Below are 17,094 nucleotides of genomic sequence, written 5' to 3' on the forward strand. Positions count from 1 at the left end.
CACACACGTGTACTCCTATAGTACGAACACACACACCAAGTTGCAGGCCTGGAGGACTAACATGAAAAAAGCTAGAGACGATCATCACACCTTTTATATGGCCATAACCCGCTAACACAGGGGTCGGAAACCCACAGCTCTGGTGCCGCATGAGGCTCTTTAGCCCTTCTGTTGCGGCTCCCTGAGCCTTTGACAAAAAAAAGAAGATTTAGTGGACAATGATTCAAAGTGAACACCTCTTATCTTTGAGTTTGAGCTATTACTGTGTCACTTAAAATAACGAAAATGTAATATTTGTTGAACTGAAATGTGCGTCACATCCTATGACGTCGCTGTCCAGCCTCTTCCCCTGCAGGTGGCTCATCATGATTCACAGGGCCCCGCCTTCGTTAAACTGTCAATGGATAAATAAAAGAAAGTCACAGAGACAAATAGAGAGTTTAATGCTGCATGGACATATTCACCTGTATGTTTTATATGTGACAGGAATTATCAAACATGTAATGTTGAAAGACTCTTCCAGAACAAGCACGAAGCAATTGCTGAACAGTATCAAGCTACAGATGATCTAAGAAGAGCGATAGTTCTGCATCGGTGTCTTGTTTATTTGACCTTTTTTTCTTCTTCTAATCTTCATAAGAGTTTGATTTTGTTATAACCAGTAAAATAGCAATACAATGTTAACAATTGTCTTTATTCTGGTTCTGTAATTTCATAAATACAACAAACTGTAGTTTTTGTATACATAATTTGACTATATATATAAACTTTCCAACGCTTTGATATCAAATAGCTTTTGTGGCTCCGGATACATTTTATTTGGTGCAAAATAGGGCCAAATGGCTCTTTGGATAAGAAAGTTTGCTGCCCCCTGCCCCAACATATAGAAGGCCCAACCCCCAGATGAGTAAGGCCACGCCCCTACACACAATTATATGAAATTGGCCAAAAGACAGCAGCCAGGGATTAGGGCTGAAGACTGCTGGTGGAGCGCGCACACACACACACACACACACACACAAATTAGAATAATAATAACAATTTAGCTTCCCAAGTAACTAGAAGCTCAAGAAAGGAAGACCCCATGTCATGTCAAGGCCATGTGGAGGTTTAAAAAAAATAGATTAACATATAAAAAGTGATCAACCAATTAATTCAACTCTAAAATCCATTTTTATCAAACCCTCAACAGGAATCTGACTCTCACTCACTGAAATATCTTCTCCACAACTTTTGTACCTATTTTCGCAAATTTGACAGCGGTTTCCTGTAAAAATTGTGTAAGACCCCAAGAAGACCAGCTGCCCCTCCAGAGAGTCCATTCCCATTCTGTGATAACAGCTCCATTGGCCCTCCACAGCTGCCAAGCATTTCATGGAGCTGAGGGCAGAGACCCAACACTTCTAGTGTGTGTGTTTATGATTGTGAACCAAAAGGCCCTCTGGGATCACACTGACATCCAGTGGTGAAATGACTACTGGTCTCCTTTGAAGAGAGTGTTCTCTCTCTTTCTCTTCCCCCCCCCCCCAATCCCCATCCCCCCACCCCCCATTGCCACAACACAATGCTTATAATAAAGCCATGTTCAGTTCACATCCCTTCAATTTGAAATCACATTTTCATCAGCATTGTGCCTACGTTCATTCAAGAATGATTAATTAGATTTCCAAAATTATCTATCACAATTCCTGTCGCGGAGCCGTGTAAGTGCTCTTCCAACAGGATGCTGGGGACTTCTTGCAATTTTGAGTGAATAGGGCCTGATTTTCGATGAAGGCCATGATGATCACTCCATTCAGGCCAAGTAAGAAGGATACAAACAGCTTGCCAGTCTTTATACGAGGAATTATATTAATCAGCATTGAGAAAGGAATAAAAGGGATTCATTTTTACTTTTTTGTGGTTATCGGCATTTCTTTACCGGACGTAAAGGACAATGGACATGAAATTTAGCTTTAAAATATGAAGCTGCGAAAGAGAGTGTAACATTTATGCTACTGCCTCCTTTGCCAGAAACAAGGAGACATTTGCCCTGTCCCTTAATCTGAATTTGTAATACTGGTATACGACTCTGCAGAGAATAACCTGTAAAACATGGAAAAGGTCTCTGTGATGACATCATTTCTTAGTCATAAAGTTAACTCTTTATTCGCCGCCAATAGAGCGACTCCACACTGTGGATCAGTATGACATCACAGTATCAAGTCTTGAGTTTGGTTCCAGGTCGGAATGGTTCATTCCACAGTATATAATAACCCAAATGTCCGTTTCAGTGGGAATCAAAGTGGGGATTGTTTTCCCCACACAATCTCTGTGAGGCCGGTGAACTTTCTGACCTGAACAAAATATGACAAGTCAGCCCGAGTGCAAGTCACCATTTGACATAGCACGCATTCAAGGACAATGAAAAAAATAATTTTAATATGTAAATATCTGTAAATAATACCAGGGAATCTGTGACATCTTCTAGACAACTTTTTTGCAATACTTATTTTGCAATGCATGCATAGGCTCCAGGTATCTGAAACATTAACATTATTTTTTTCAGTAAAAGTCCTACAGTTCAGGTATTGATTTTACTATAAAACCAAAGGAAACATATCGAGAGTACCACAGCCAGTAGACGGTAAATGGACCTGTACCGACCACTCTAAGCACTTTAACACTACATGACATAATTCACCCATTCACACCTATTCATACACTAATGGGAGGAGCCACCTGCCCATCTGGACTAACTAACATTCACACAATGTAGGCAGAGCTAGCAACTATGGGGTTAAGTGTCTTACCCAAGGACACATGGACATGGAAGATCGGTATCCCTAGTATACCTGAAACCATCAAAAGAAGCAACAACTGTTTCTGATATAATTTTATTCAGTAAGAACAATCATGATAATTATTTCAAAAAGGAGACTGTAATAACTGTGTGTGTGTGTGTGTGTGCGTGCCTGCTTGCGTACTGTGCGTTACTACAGTCTCCTTTTACTGCTATGAGTGATATGACAATAATATGACAATTGTCATATCATATCACATGACATATCACTCAATGCACATGTGTGCGTGTGCGTATGAGTAGCGTTTGTCAAGTGAGGATATTATTTTAAGTGTCTCTTGGGACTGTTGGAACTTGCACACTCCTCAACAGACTGGCACAACAAAAAGCAGACATGTTCCTGTGACTAATATTGATATGGTTTTGCCTGGGAGGTGTGTGGTTCCTGCAGCATGACGAGGTGAGAAAGGAGGGGGAGTTTGAACACAATGAAGTCTCACACATTTATTTACTTACGCCTGGTCATCTCTCACTGAGAACACTACAGATGCTTAAAGTTTGAATAAAACCATTAAACATCAACAGAAGTAGTCACTAATTTCAGTTTTAAAATATATTTTTTATTTCAAGTTGGACGTGTGGGTCAAACAAACACAGGACTTTTACACATGAGACCATTGTTTGTGTCCCGTGTGAAACTAAAAAGCAACGATAACATATTTTACCATAGATTTGTTACTTAACTTACATACTTAATTAATGTACATAGAAATATAAGTAATGTAAGAAACATATTTACTCAATGTAATGAAGCTACTTATTTCAACCACAATTTTTTTCTAAAGCTAACCAAATTAACCTTTAAAAGACGTAACACACATTGAAAATTGAGGGGCACCTAAGAGCATCCTAATTTAAAACATAACCTGACAGAGTCCCCCACATGGTTGTAAACTGTCGGTCACATTTTACCATATTCAATGTTTATCATTAATTTGTTTAGTTCTAAAACTCATATGAGTTGTTTCAAAAGCTTTCCAGGGACTGGAGACTTTGACACTATAAGCCTGTATAGTTATGCATCTCTTTCTTTATAAAAAACAGTAATGTAGCCCCCTAAAAAAGCTAAATAATCCAAATAATCAGATTATTCAACCTGGTCACGTGTTTGAGGTTGAGGTTGAGATCAAATCGTGATTGAAAATGCAAAGTGTAAACCTTGATTCTCAAACAAATGGTTCAGTGGTTTACCAATGTTTCCACATGACAGTCTTCTTCTTATTCTTCTTCTTCTTCTTCACCCATTGCTTTTTATTGCATTCATCACTTTCTTTACGAAAAAACACCACTGGCGTTAAATATGCGATATGGCACAGGTGTGCTTAATATTTTACATATTATGACAGAGCACAGGACATCCTGGGTATAAGGTGTTTAAAAATCACACATGAAAAACACATTAGAAAAACTGTTCAAAAACTTTCAGTGACTTTTGATTCATCACAAATAGTAAATATCAGAAAAGCTCCTGTCTAGATTGCAGAATATATAAAAAAACATACGTTCTTGTATGTTCTTTAGAAAAAACACCCCTCAAACTGACTGGGTCTAGGAGACATCTCAGAAAATATGTAAAGATAGAGAAGTTACAAAAATTAAGTAGAGCTGTTACCATTTGCTCCAACACAGTTACAAAAGGGGAAAGTCTGAAATCCAAGTATTTTAAGCACCTATACAATATGCATGGTGAACAATCTGACAACAATAAACAACAGTAATGTGTGCATATTCGGTACATTTTAATTTGCTCATTAATGATATCAGCACTGGTGCAAAATAGATCTGAGAGGTGGTCCCATGATGTTCTTCTTATTGTGCACGTCTCATTGTGTTATTTCCAAGAGACACTTTCAAATCTATTCTTTTATTTTATTCTTTCATATAAAAAAATGAATTACATGTTTGACCACAGTGGGTCCGTTTTTGATATTCTGCAAGCCCGAACTGAAGTGCAAAATGTATTTCCAAATTTACAGTGAACAAAATATTATGGACTCACACTGCCTCCAGGTGGAGCTGGAAGACAACAGTTCTTCACAGCAGCCATGAGGCCTTCTATACTGCGACTGTAATCACTCATACACACAGCCTAGTAGCCGACTATTGATTAATTTATACTTCATACGATACTTTTATAATTGCAGCCTTGTTTATTATGACTATAAATTGTTCAATTATTTAGGTAAAGTGATGTTGTTTGCTTGAATTAAATGTTACTTTTTACCTGCTGGGGCTTATTGCTTTGATGGCATCAATGACATTATGTCTCCTCGTCTATTCATAAAGTTGTGTCACCCACATATATACCCACATATATATATTTATATATATATATGCAGTGGCGGGCCGTCAGGGCCAGCAAGGCCTTCTCTGCTGGCCTAAACATCATCAGAATATATATTTTTTTCTGAATATATTTTCCCACAAATATGTATTCAATTATTCCCCAGAGTAAGAGTTATTCTCTTAATTTCATAGCGTTCCTCTTGGTTGCACTGCTTCCAGCCCCAGGTTGAGATTTGGAGGGCTGGTCTTTATTTTAGATCTTTTATCCAATCATATTCAGCCATCGTGTGTTGCTAGGGGGCTAACATCTGCCCTTAGGCCTGCAGAATCAACATTGCGGGCGCTGGTAGCTTAAAGTGAATGGGAATGAAAATTTCGTGTCAACCAATCAGCTTTAGAGTTGGCTCCTGAACCGGCACAGGAGCAGCTAGCAGGCGGAGGGCGTGCACGTCTTTTGATTGGATTACCAATATTGAGAGGCGGGGCCTATGGGCAGGTAAATGCAGAACCTCAGAACTAGGAAACTGAATTTGATAAACGAATTAATTCGCGTACTACTAAGCTGTTTTTTCAACCCACAATGGCGGAAGGAGGAGAATATATCGATTTGGTCGAGGATATAATTATAACGCCATTCTCAAGACGAACTTTAAGACCGACGCTGACGCTACAGGCGGGACAGGGGCTCGCTCGCCACTTTCAAAGTTCCAACTACGAGCGCTACCGATGGCTCAGACTCCGAGAAGCTCTGCACACTGGACCAGTGGCGTCCCTAGGCTAAAAAACCCGGGGCTAAAGCCCCGGATGTTTTTCAATGTTTTTGTTTTTCAAAAAACCAAAAACAGCGCCCAGCAGGCGCGCGTAACGCAACGCTCGCACTGGCTACTGGCTAATGTACGATGTATAGAGACGCACTGGACTGCTGGGAATGCCTATTATTTGCAAGTGATCGATTTGGTGTTTGGAGCCACACTGGCTTTGCAAACCTGAGTTGTCTAACCGAGGCAGCAACGAGACACCAAAGTACGGCTCGGCACCTACAAGCAATGGTGCTTTGAAAACTTTTGGGGACACCCGAGCGGATCTACATATCAACGAACACGCGCGCAGGGCAACGGCGCTGCACAATGAAAAAGTGAAGAAAAATAGGGAAATATTGAAAAGACTCATTAATTGTGTCATGTGTTTGGGTAAACAGGAACTTTCATCTTCATCATCACGGTGAAACTGCTCTGGGTGAGAATGCGCTGTTTAGTGAACACACTGTAAAAAAAAAAGGCGGACTTAAAGCTCAAAGTTTGTGGACCAGAAATGGATAGAAGAAGAATATTAATATAACTCTGTTGCACTCGATTATGTTCTTGCCTATTAGTTGAACTGGACTGTATTGTACTCTTCCCCTGCAATTCTCTGAATAAAAATGTCAATTTCAAGGTGACGCAACGCCTGGTTATACTGCGTCTCTGTCTAACTGTATCGTGTCTAGAGCCATGGCATCATAATGATGGTAATAAGAGGTGGATTAATTCGGGTGGGACTGTGTAGGACCTCACTGAAGGCCCAGGCCCCAGGCCCACGGCACGCCACTGTATGTATGGAGGACTAAATTGTTCAGTTCAAACGTGGCGTTATCACGATTAGATAGCGTGGAGAGCTGCAGGAGCGCTGCTGACAACGAAGACTACATTTCCCACAATGCCCTGCGTGGTCCATGCGGAAATCGGTTCGGTAAATATCTCTTCCTGAAATAGATTGTTTTTAAACCCGTTTGCGTAGCTTTTATGTCTTTACAAATGCAGAGTGCAGGAATAAACGCTTCTTGAACCCGGGAATTATTCTGACCGTTCGTGCTAGCAGCGACGTTAGCTGCGGAACTTTACAACAGACATGCGAATTAACGCTAAATATTGCCCCAGCTGAGAGAGAAGAGGTGCTGCGCGACCGCGGCATGAATTCAAGTCACGTTCACGTATTGTAGAAATGACACATTTTAAGTGCGTTTAGCTTTGCTTCAGAAACGTCCGAATACAACGTTAGGTCGAACATTGTTTTAATAGTTCGCTGGAGACGGCACGAATGTCAAATGTGGAGCTGTAACCTGCCATTAAAGCGTCTGAGTATTTTGAAAAGCGCTATAGAAATGTAATGTATTATTATGTTTAGGGAGACGTCAGAAAGTGCTCGTTGTTTTTCCACAGAGGTTTTGTTTTACGAACTCGGTGAAGGTCTTTTTGAAGGTCAGCAAAGTAGTTCGCACTTTTAACTTTACTTCTGTGTGTGTGTGTGGGTGTGGGTGTGGGTGGGTGCTCTAATAATAATGTCTGTTGGTTTGGTTGTGTGTTTATCATGTTTATAATTGCTCTCCACTCAAACTGATGAATGGGCCCGCACTCACCGTCCCTCTTATTTCTAGGCACCAGATGCAGCAGGCTGACCCGTCGTCACCTCCCAGCTGTTCCTCCACCTCTGACTGCTTCCCCCTCAGTAACACAGCCCAATGTGGAAGTGCGCCCTCAGTTGAACCCGAGAAACGCATAGTGAGAGCCAACGTGAGTATCGGTTAAGTATATTTCTTCTGATCGTGAAATGTCCAGCTTCTCATAATATTGTTGAGTTTGAGCAGTCGAAGGAAATAAGGACCTGTCGACAATTTTGAAACTAATTGTATTGTTGTTTGCGTGTTTTTTGTTCTTACAATGGATACATTTAAGTTCATTATTTCCAGACTTTTATATTTTGTCTTATGTCTGGTATGCATTTAATTGAGTTTAACGTTTAATGATGTCAGTTAGCTACTGCATGGGTCCATTGCAGCTGTCAAAGAGTTGAGCGGGGAGGTGTGATCCACAGAAGCTTCAAACAGGATTGAATTGGATTTAAAAGTGAAAGTTGTGTTCACACATGTTCGTTGTTTCAACAGCATTTCAATGACGGAATCTGTCAAAGACAGAAATATAGTCTTTGAATTGCTGTCATAACAATTCCTACATGTGACTGATGTCTACAGTCAAACAAGAAAGAGTCAGCTCAGTCTTAAAGGGACAGTGTGGATATTTTGCAGAAACAGACACGGAAGCTACGCAATGTACTGCTAAACATATTTCAGCCACCGTAAAAAATTTAATATCACTTTAGGTTTACGCTATATTTAGAATATTTTCACAGCTTCTATGAGGAACTGAAGCCGTTAATTTCACAGTCTTGGTTTTGTTTTCCTGAAACGACACACATCGACTGTGTGACCGTCCTTCATCATCCTGCCACCCACAATCTGTTCTGATGTTGAGCTCTTCCCATTGGTTTAGCCGCCACACCTCTGCAGAATGCCGTCCATCGTGAGCTTCTACGTGTGCTACCTGCTGTGCCTGGGCCTCAGTCTGGCCTGCATGGTGTGCGTGTGTTTGTGGAACAGCCGGTGGCGGGGCGGTTTTGCCTGGGACGGGTCGTCGCTGCAGTTCAATTGGCATCCGGTGCTGATGGTGACAGGCCTGATTGTGCTGTATGGCAACGGTGGGTGCTTTTTTTTCTCTTCTTTTTTTCTTTACATTTCTCTTGTTGATAAAACGGTTCCATTTCATTTTCTCACTTCTACTTTTCCTTGTGTGACATTCAGGCCACATGCATCTGCATGATAATCACATAATAATCACAGATAATCACACATTACAGGTATCATAGAGACCTACCGTATATTAAATGCAGCACTTCAATAGCATAAATATGGGCTCACGTCCACAGTGATTGAAGTCCCAGCTTTTCTTTTGTTGTTCTTTTTTTAATGTATTTTTCTCTTTCGAAATATTGACAGGTACATGACGCAGTAGACATGTACTTTAACTGATATTTCTATCGTTTTCCATCTTTTTGTTAACATATACAAACAAACAACAAAAACCCACCCACCCCTCCCACTGGTACACCCACGTAGAGTATAGGAAAATAAATACATACAAATAAATAAACAGAGATCACACATATCTGTTACATCTGTATGTAGACACACCTGCATCACTACAGAGTAAATACCCTGTCATTACATCACACAAGTACAATATATACAGAAATTAAATGATAATAGGATTGGCCAGTCGGCAGAAACCAGAGTGTCCAAATTGTTGTTTATCTAACAGTCAAATGTATAGATAGAGCTTTTTTTTCTTTTCGAAAAGACTCCTTTCAATAAGGAACCACAGTATAACTCCACCAAGGTACATTGTATTCTAAAGATGGCTGCTGTTTGTTTCTGTTTGGGTTCTGAATGGCAGAATACTACTAATAATGCTTTACAAGTTGTACAATACACACTATAGAGGCCTTTCACAATAACACATCAACTTTCAGTACTCATTCAGCATATGAGTTATTTCCCTTAAAAACGCCAGATCCTACATTTCCCTTAAGGCAACAATGCTCATGTCTTTCAAAGCCTCCATATTGTAATGCAGTCTTGAAAGATGTGCCATCAGGCACAACAAGCATATGAACCAAAAATGCCTCTATAAACCCAGATGACATTAAATGCAGCGCACAAATTGAATTTGGTATCTTTTCTTGTCGTCGCCTCCTCCCTGCAGGAGCCGTGTTGTACCGCATCCCCCTATCCTGGGGTCACAATAAGCTCCCCTGGAAGCTGCTGCATGCCACCGTGATGCTCCTGGCCTTGGTGCTGTCCATCGTGGGTCTTTGCGCCGTGTTCGACTACCACAACGTTGGAAACACTCCGAACCTCTACTCTTTGCACAGCTGGATTGGATTTGCTGCTACGGCACTTTTTGCCATACAGGTATAGGCTTATGATGCAGGAAACAAAATAATTGTGCCATGCTGCGTTCACACCAAAAGCGTTGTACATTTTTCGCACGAGTAGATCCCATGCAAAGTCAACGTACAGAGTGGTTGCATTTGGCGGCAATTGCGCAGCGTGAACAATTTGCCTCAAGGTGAAATATTTCAACTTTGGCGAAAAATGGAAGAGCGAACCACTAGTTTTGCTTTATACATTGTGGTTAGTTCTTCCATGGTGGACGCCGGAAATTATAACGGTTTCTGCGGAGTGAAGCCACAGAGATAAGCCACGCCCCCTCTAAGGTGCGAATGAAGCGAGTGACGCGAGTATATTTGGTCTGAACACAGCATTAGTCCAGGTGGGCGTGGCTTTTCATTCCGTCTCGTGCTGCCTCACTGTCCGTGATGTCCGTGTCTTTTCATCGGTCCATCCAGTGGGTGGTGGGTTTGGCCGGCTTCCTGCTGCCCTGCTCCCCCGCGTCTCTGCGCGCTCTCCTCAAACCTGTCCACGTGTGGATGGGCGGCAGCATCCTGTGGCTCAGCATCGCTGCCTGCATCTCGGGAATCAATGAGAAACTGTTCTTTGTTCTGTGAGTGCCATATTGCTGAGTGACTTTTTTTTAAATACACATTTTACTTGGAGATATTGACATAACCCCTCTGGAATGTATTTTTCCAACATCAGAGGCAGTGTGTATGCTGCCCTTCCACTCGAGGCTGTGTTGGCAAATGTATTGGGAGTTTTGATTGTGGCCTTTGGTCTGGTTGTCCTGAAGATTTTGTCCAACCACGAGTGGCAGCGACCAGAGTCCGGGCCCGAGGACCTGGTTTACGCGGTGAGAATATGCCTATTAAAAAAAGGTTATTTGATTTTAAATAGAGTATTTCATAATCCATTTCTTACTCTCTCCTGCAGCCGCTGCATCAAGAAGAACATGAATGAAGTGAATTTAAAAAAGAAATGCTCTCCGCAAACCCTGTCCAAACAGTTTGACCATCACAGATCATTCCCTTTAACAATCCAAAATATCTGCTTTGCATGTACTAATAGCTATTTGAACACTGTGAGAATTATGCAGGTCGTTTTGGGTGTAAATATTTCTTTGAAATTCTATTTAGAATTTTAGCTAAGACAACCTTAGAACATTTGACCACAGATATGTTCCTAAGGTGAAGAATATATCTAAAAAATCAACAACCATAAAATACATTTAAAGCTGGTGTTGTATTATAAAGGCTGACCTAACGTCGATGATCAAATGTTGCTATTTAAGTTTACATAATGACAACTGTTTGCCGGAGTTCACTTTTTGTTATTATTATTCCTTTATTTAAGATCAATATTGAAGTATGACATTGTAACAAATGTCCAGGTTTCTATTGAGCTTTTTGAATAAAGCTTTGAATGTCTGTCCACTTATTTTTTGGCATCTTAAAAGATATAAGCATATAGTATTTTGGGGCTTCTATTAGCAATGTCATTCCCAAACTTGTGATAAGCGAGATCTGATCTAGTGGTTTGAAAAAACTCCTAACAATTTCACTCCAACTGAAATTAAAACCCCAACAAATGTCATGAAAGGATGTTAAAAATGGAATACTGCTCAGTCGTTTATTCAAGCAGAATAAGTGAGACGTCGAGTTTATTTTATACAGCCCAGTATCACAAATTACGTATTTGCCTCAGTGGGCTTTACAATCTGTCCCAGGAAGACAGGAGGCATCAGATACAGCCAGCTCCAATGGACCTTATGAGATATGGAGTTAATAATGTGGGATGGAGAGATGTAACTGCATCCATAAGGAGAGAGAGAAGAGGAGAGAGATCCTCAGTGTATCCTGAAATGTCCCCTATAAGCCTTTCGCAGCATATCTAGGGGCTGGACCAGGTGAACCTGATTCAGCCCTAACTATAGGACTATCAAAGAGGAAAGTCTTCAGTCTACTCTTAAATGAGGTGACTGTGTCTGCCTCCAGGACTCAAGGTGGATGCTGGTTCCATAAAAGAGGAGCGTGATATCTGAAGGCTCTGTCTCCCATCCTACTTTTTAAGACTGGACCACAAGTAGCCCCGCATTTGGTCACAACATCCAAAGGACAGATGGAGAGGAAAATGACAACGTTGCAGCACTATCAAGAGGAGTTGGAGGCGGCAGTTCAGTGCTACAATGAAAAGATGTTACTAGTTGGAAGTGGTAATGGGAATTTAGTTTGGGACACAGTCTTAGAAGTATGGTAACATCTGTATTAAAACTATGTTTCAACATTGTTCTGGGAGGACTGAGTGGAGGGATATTTAGTTGGTTGCAATCAATCACGTGACAAATACTGCACACTATTATTGTATACATATGCAGACACCACTGGAATCTAATTATACCAGTATAATAGTGTAATACTAATAATATCAGTAAAGCTCAAATCTGTAACTGAAAAAATACCAGATTCAAACTAAATGAATCCCGAATTATACATGCTATTTGTTTTCGTATAGATACATTGTTATTGGTCTCAGAGTCAAACACAGAGAGGCTTTCCAGAGGTTGCTGTAACAGTTGACCTTAAGACCAAATCATAGCTGAAGTACGTTGATGGTCAAAACCACAAAATACAGAAGTAGAGAAACTCCCCCGAGGGTAGTCTTCTGCAGTGTATGTTTACAAAACAGGGCTCAACATATAACTATGAGTGAAACCGCCCAAACACATCAAATGTGTCACCCACGCTGCCAACTCCACACTGAAGGACCAACCCAGGATTGGGGATTGGACCCGGGCCCCTTTTGCTGTGAGGTGACAGTGGCAAAGATGTGATTGTTATGTGTCTCACACGTTCACACCTTGACAGTCAAAGCAGCAACTCAGGGGCCAGGTGACAATTCAGCTGTGTAAAGAGGGAAAAGATGAAGTGAGTTTATGCACCACTGATCATGATGGAGTCACTGCTCCATGTGTCATCTTGGCTGGAAGTGAAAGTGGAGGAGCACATAGTGATCAGCAGATGCTACAAACACCGCAAGAAACGCCCCAAAAAATCATAGATGGGAGCCAGAGCCTTCAGTTATCAAGCTCCTCTTTTATGGAACCAGCTTCCACCTTCAGTCCTGGAGGCAGACACAGTCACCTCATTTAAGAGTAGACTTAAGACTTTCCTCTTTGACAGAGCTTATAGTTAGGGCTGAATCAGGTTCACCTGGTCCAGCCCCTAGAGATGCTGCTAAAGGCTTATAGGCTGCTGGGGACGTTTTAGGATACACTGAGCACCTATCTCCTCTTCTCTCTCTCTACTTATGGATGAATTTACATCTCTCCATCGCACATAACTAACTGCTTCCTCCCCGGAGTCTTTGTGACTGCACGTCTCATAGGGTCCATTGGACCTGGCTGCCTCCTGCCTGGTGGGCCGGCCTCCTGCCACGGCCCTGCTGATGGAACAGAACACAATACATATAGTATATGACGTGAACACATAGGATTATACATGAAGTGTAACATTAGCTGACATTTGTTTTACTTGTGAGCTAGAAGGTTTGCCACGTTAACTGGGAGAAAGAAATGTCCCACAAGGTGGCAGCAGACTATACTAGTCTAGTCCAGTGAAGCTTTTCAACACTTACAGGATGTATGCTGCACTCTTGTGATGTGCCTTAAATCACATGACGGAGCAAAAAAAAGTATCCTACAAGTGGCAGGTCAAAGTAATGTGTAATAATTACTTTTCGGAAATATACTTAAGGTCAAACAAGGGAGCTAAAATGTTGTATAGAATACCTACAGCGATGTGACGTAATTGGAGTGGAGACACATTTGTTATATCTATTAATGTATTGCACAATATGTATAATAATAACCTAAACATACTAATAAATATAAATATAATTTCCTAATTACGCTTGGAAATCCAACACAGCAATGTCAGCGTTTTATTGCTAACAGTTTAAAGTAAAATCATACTCCTACTTCTTTGTATGTCCCCTATTGTACAGTCCTATTGTAGATTGATAAAAGCTAAATGTAACCGATAATCAAATCATTGCAATATTATTTGTTCTTTTGTTTAATTTCAGGCCTGAAACTTGTCCAGCTGGACCTCATCAAACTAGACTAATATGCTACAGCAGAAACAAGCTGCTTTGGTGCAATATTAGAATAATTTGGAGTTATACTTTTGGCAACCTGATAGAACTTTATTTTGGTTACCTGCCACTATTTCCTTTGGACATGGGATGCTTGTGCACAGACATTTTGGGGGGCAGGTGCTCAAACCAAAAAAAAAGGGCACCCATTGGCAAAATGATTTTTCTATTAATCACTGTAACTTGAAGTGAGCAAGTAATTGGTTGTTACGAAACACCTGAAACACATTGTGTCGTGAGAAGACATGAGAGCTGAAGACATGAGCGCATGTCGAGGCGAAATTCTCACAAGAACTCAAATAAATGCCCGACAGATATCCAAACACATTTGGGGGGAATTGATGACAGAGAGAGTAAGTGTTATTCTTAAATACTGACTAATGAAGAAAAAATGTGTCCACGTCCCTGGGAAATAAATCTGGAACCGGAGATGTGCCAGTTGTCGATTTACAATATCCTATTTCTGATGTTCAGTTGTGTCTATTCCCCAAGTTATGTGGTATAATAAGTTGGCTGTACTCAAAGAAGAAGAACAACTCATATTGTCATTTAATTTCTGGATATATTGTACTTGTGTGATACTGGGTATTGACTGTGCAGGTGTGTCTACATACAGATGTTCCAGATGGGTGTGTTTGTATACGTCTGGCTCGGCGAAATGAGGTGACCTCTTTGTTTGTTTTGTGTCTACATACAGATGTTGTGTGTGTGTGTGTGTGTGTGTGTAAATGAGGTGACCACTTTGTATGTATTTAATGTCCTGTACTCTAGTGTATACAGTGGGAGGGGTGGGGGAGTGTGTTGTTATATGATATTTCAACAAAAAGATAATAAACAATGGAAATATCAGTTAATGTTTACTGTGTTATGTACCTGTCAATATTTCCAAATAAAAGAATACATTATTTGTTTAAAGAAGAAGAACAAATGAACTGAAGACTTTACGAAAAAAGATAATGGAAAGTAATCATTTGACCTCTCTAACAGTTTCAAGAAGTTGAGTGGGGAAACATATATGTTACACCCAGACCCTCTGGGTAGTTCTGTGTTCACTGTCTGTTTCTGTTGTGTTGTCTGTCACTCACCTTGTCTCTCGTTTCAGACTCCTCCCTCCTTGTGTGCCGCCCTCCTGTGTGATTGCAGACCCCGCCCTCATTGTTTCCACCTGTGCCTCATTCTCCTGTGTATATAGTTCTGTGTCGACCTCTTGTTTGTGTCGGTTCGTCTCTAAATGTTGGCAAGTAAAGATCTTTTGTTCCTGAAGTCTGACTACCTCGTCTCTACTGTCTGCGATTGGGTCCTACTTCCCGTGACTCCCCGCAAAGTCGTTACAGTATAGCTGTCAAATAAATGAAGTTTAGTCGGAAGACCATACACCTGCAAGCCCGCGTCATCTATTTCTCATCCATCTGCCAAGTACAATCTGGTGCAGTGCATCAAATGGTGACATTTGTTTGAACTGTACATGGTCCCTCTGAAATAATAAGATTATAATATATTTCATCTAGCATACAGTTTGGCTTTACAGCTCATACAGCTGTACTGAATAGCAACAGATAACAGAAATAATACCTACATATTTAGTGATGCATTTTCATCTCTCCATCACACATTACTAACTCTGCTTTCTCCCCGGAGTCCTTTTGGCTTCACGTCTCATGGGGTCATCGGACCCTATGAGACGACATAGATCCTATCTGCCTGATGGATCATCGAGGTCTGGGTCGTGGAATTCCTGCTACGGACTACACCACTGTCCTGTTGAGACTCCGCCCACTGTTGAGACTCCGCCCACTCCTCCTCCCCAACGCCATCTGCCTGATGGATCGTGGAGGCAGGCCCGGGGTGGGTAATCGGGAGAATCGGGAGAGTTCCCGGTGGGCCGCTTCACTTCTGGGCCGGTCGAGAATTGTATTTGTTGACATTTGTCACGTGATTCCATCTTCTCTTAAAGTGGGCTACACACGTTCTGCATTCTGACACCGCAGCCTCTGCATGGGTTACCATGCGAGGAAGTTCACCCCTCCCAAATAATAGAGTTGGTTCAGTCCATTATGGAACCAACCAACTCAATTTGGGAGAGGAGAACTTCCTAATAGAGTTGGTTCGGTCCTTATCCGTCTTTTCCAAAAAGTTTTCTCAGCTACTGATAGCTGGGCCGGCCCGACCGCAACGATACGCGTCAGGGAGGATGGACGGGAGGAAGAGGGCAGGAGGGGCTGGAAAAGCCAGGTTGAAAAAAAGAAAGGCATTGGAGGAGGATGCTGCCAAATGTGCTAAGCTTACAGATTTATTTTCAAGAGGACAAACACCTAGTGGCAACTGGTAAAGAGAGACAAAGGCCTAATGATTAGCAACATAACGATTCGGCTAACGTTGTAGCCTTGATTCATATCATTGTAGCGTTGTCAACCTATTCCCAAGCAAAATATTAAATTGAATTAAAATATTAGCCTTTTTATATCACCCAAAATATGGCGATCCATAGACTTTGCAAATATTACGCAAATATTGATATATACTATTGATATTGAAGTATGCAGTAATATCACTCTTAATTTTTCTTTGTAGCTTCAGAGCAGCAGATAAGAGTCTCCTGCTGAAAATGATGAGCCCGACATTTGCAATGAGGAGGCCATGACGACAGGGACAGGTAGAGAGGATAACAGAGAAAACAATATGATTTAAAGTTATATATTCTAAGAAAGAGCAGTATATGACAATACTTGATGAACCAATATGCATTGTTTGCTCAGAAGTGGGTGTAGTAAAGGAGTAAATCACCACTATATAATACTCATGCAGAAAAATGATAATGACCATGACAATGACCATGACGGCCCCCATGAGGTCTCACTCCAACAAATCTGGCCTACTGCCTAATCTGAGTCTGACACCCCTGCTACGCCCTTCTGCCTTTTTTGTTAACTTCTCATTTTAAGTGGATTATTATTGTTGTATTTAACCTTTACATTATTTGTTGGACCATGGTATTAATAAAAGAACTACAGGATAGTAAGAGCTGAACTGTTGCTTCATTTATCCA

General features: G+C 41.1%; 1 protein-coding gene across 2 annotated transcripts; it reads left to right on the forward strand.

Moving 5' to 3' along the window:
- Positions 1 to 6,786: 6,786 nt before the first annotated feature.
- On the forward strand, positions 6,787 to 11,323 carry LOC130196356 (lysosomal membrane ascorbate-dependent ferrireductase CYB561A3). 2 transcript variants are annotated; one of them, XM_056418393.1, is made up of 7 exons: positions 6,787 to 6,856; positions 7,542 to 7,677; positions 8,434 to 8,638; positions 9,703 to 9,911; positions 10,349 to 10,503; positions 10,599 to 10,749; positions 10,830 to 11,323. In XM_056418393.1, exons 1-7 carry the CDS (start codon positions 6,840 to 6,842, stop codon positions 10,854 to 10,856), a joined length of 900 nt encoding a protein of 299 aa, XP_056274368.1. In that variant the 5' UTR covers positions 6,787 to 6,839; the 3' UTR covers positions 10,857 to 11,323. The 2 variants fall into 2 exon arrangements, with proteins under 2 accessions (XP_056274368.1, XP_056274369.1); XM_056418394.1 differs by lacking the exon at positions 6,787 to 6,856 and adding an exon at positions 6,875 to 7,365.
- Positions 11,324 to 17,094: the final 5,771 nt, after the last annotated feature.

This window comes from Pseudoliparis swirei, chromosome 7 (genome assembly GCF_029220125.1).
Source record: "Pseudoliparis swirei isolate HS2019 ecotype Mariana Trench chromosome 7, NWPU_hadal_v1, whole genome shotgun sequence".
NCBI classification, from domain to species: Eukaryota; Metazoa; Chordata; class Actinopteri; order Perciformes; family Liparidae; genus Pseudoliparis; species Pseudoliparis swirei.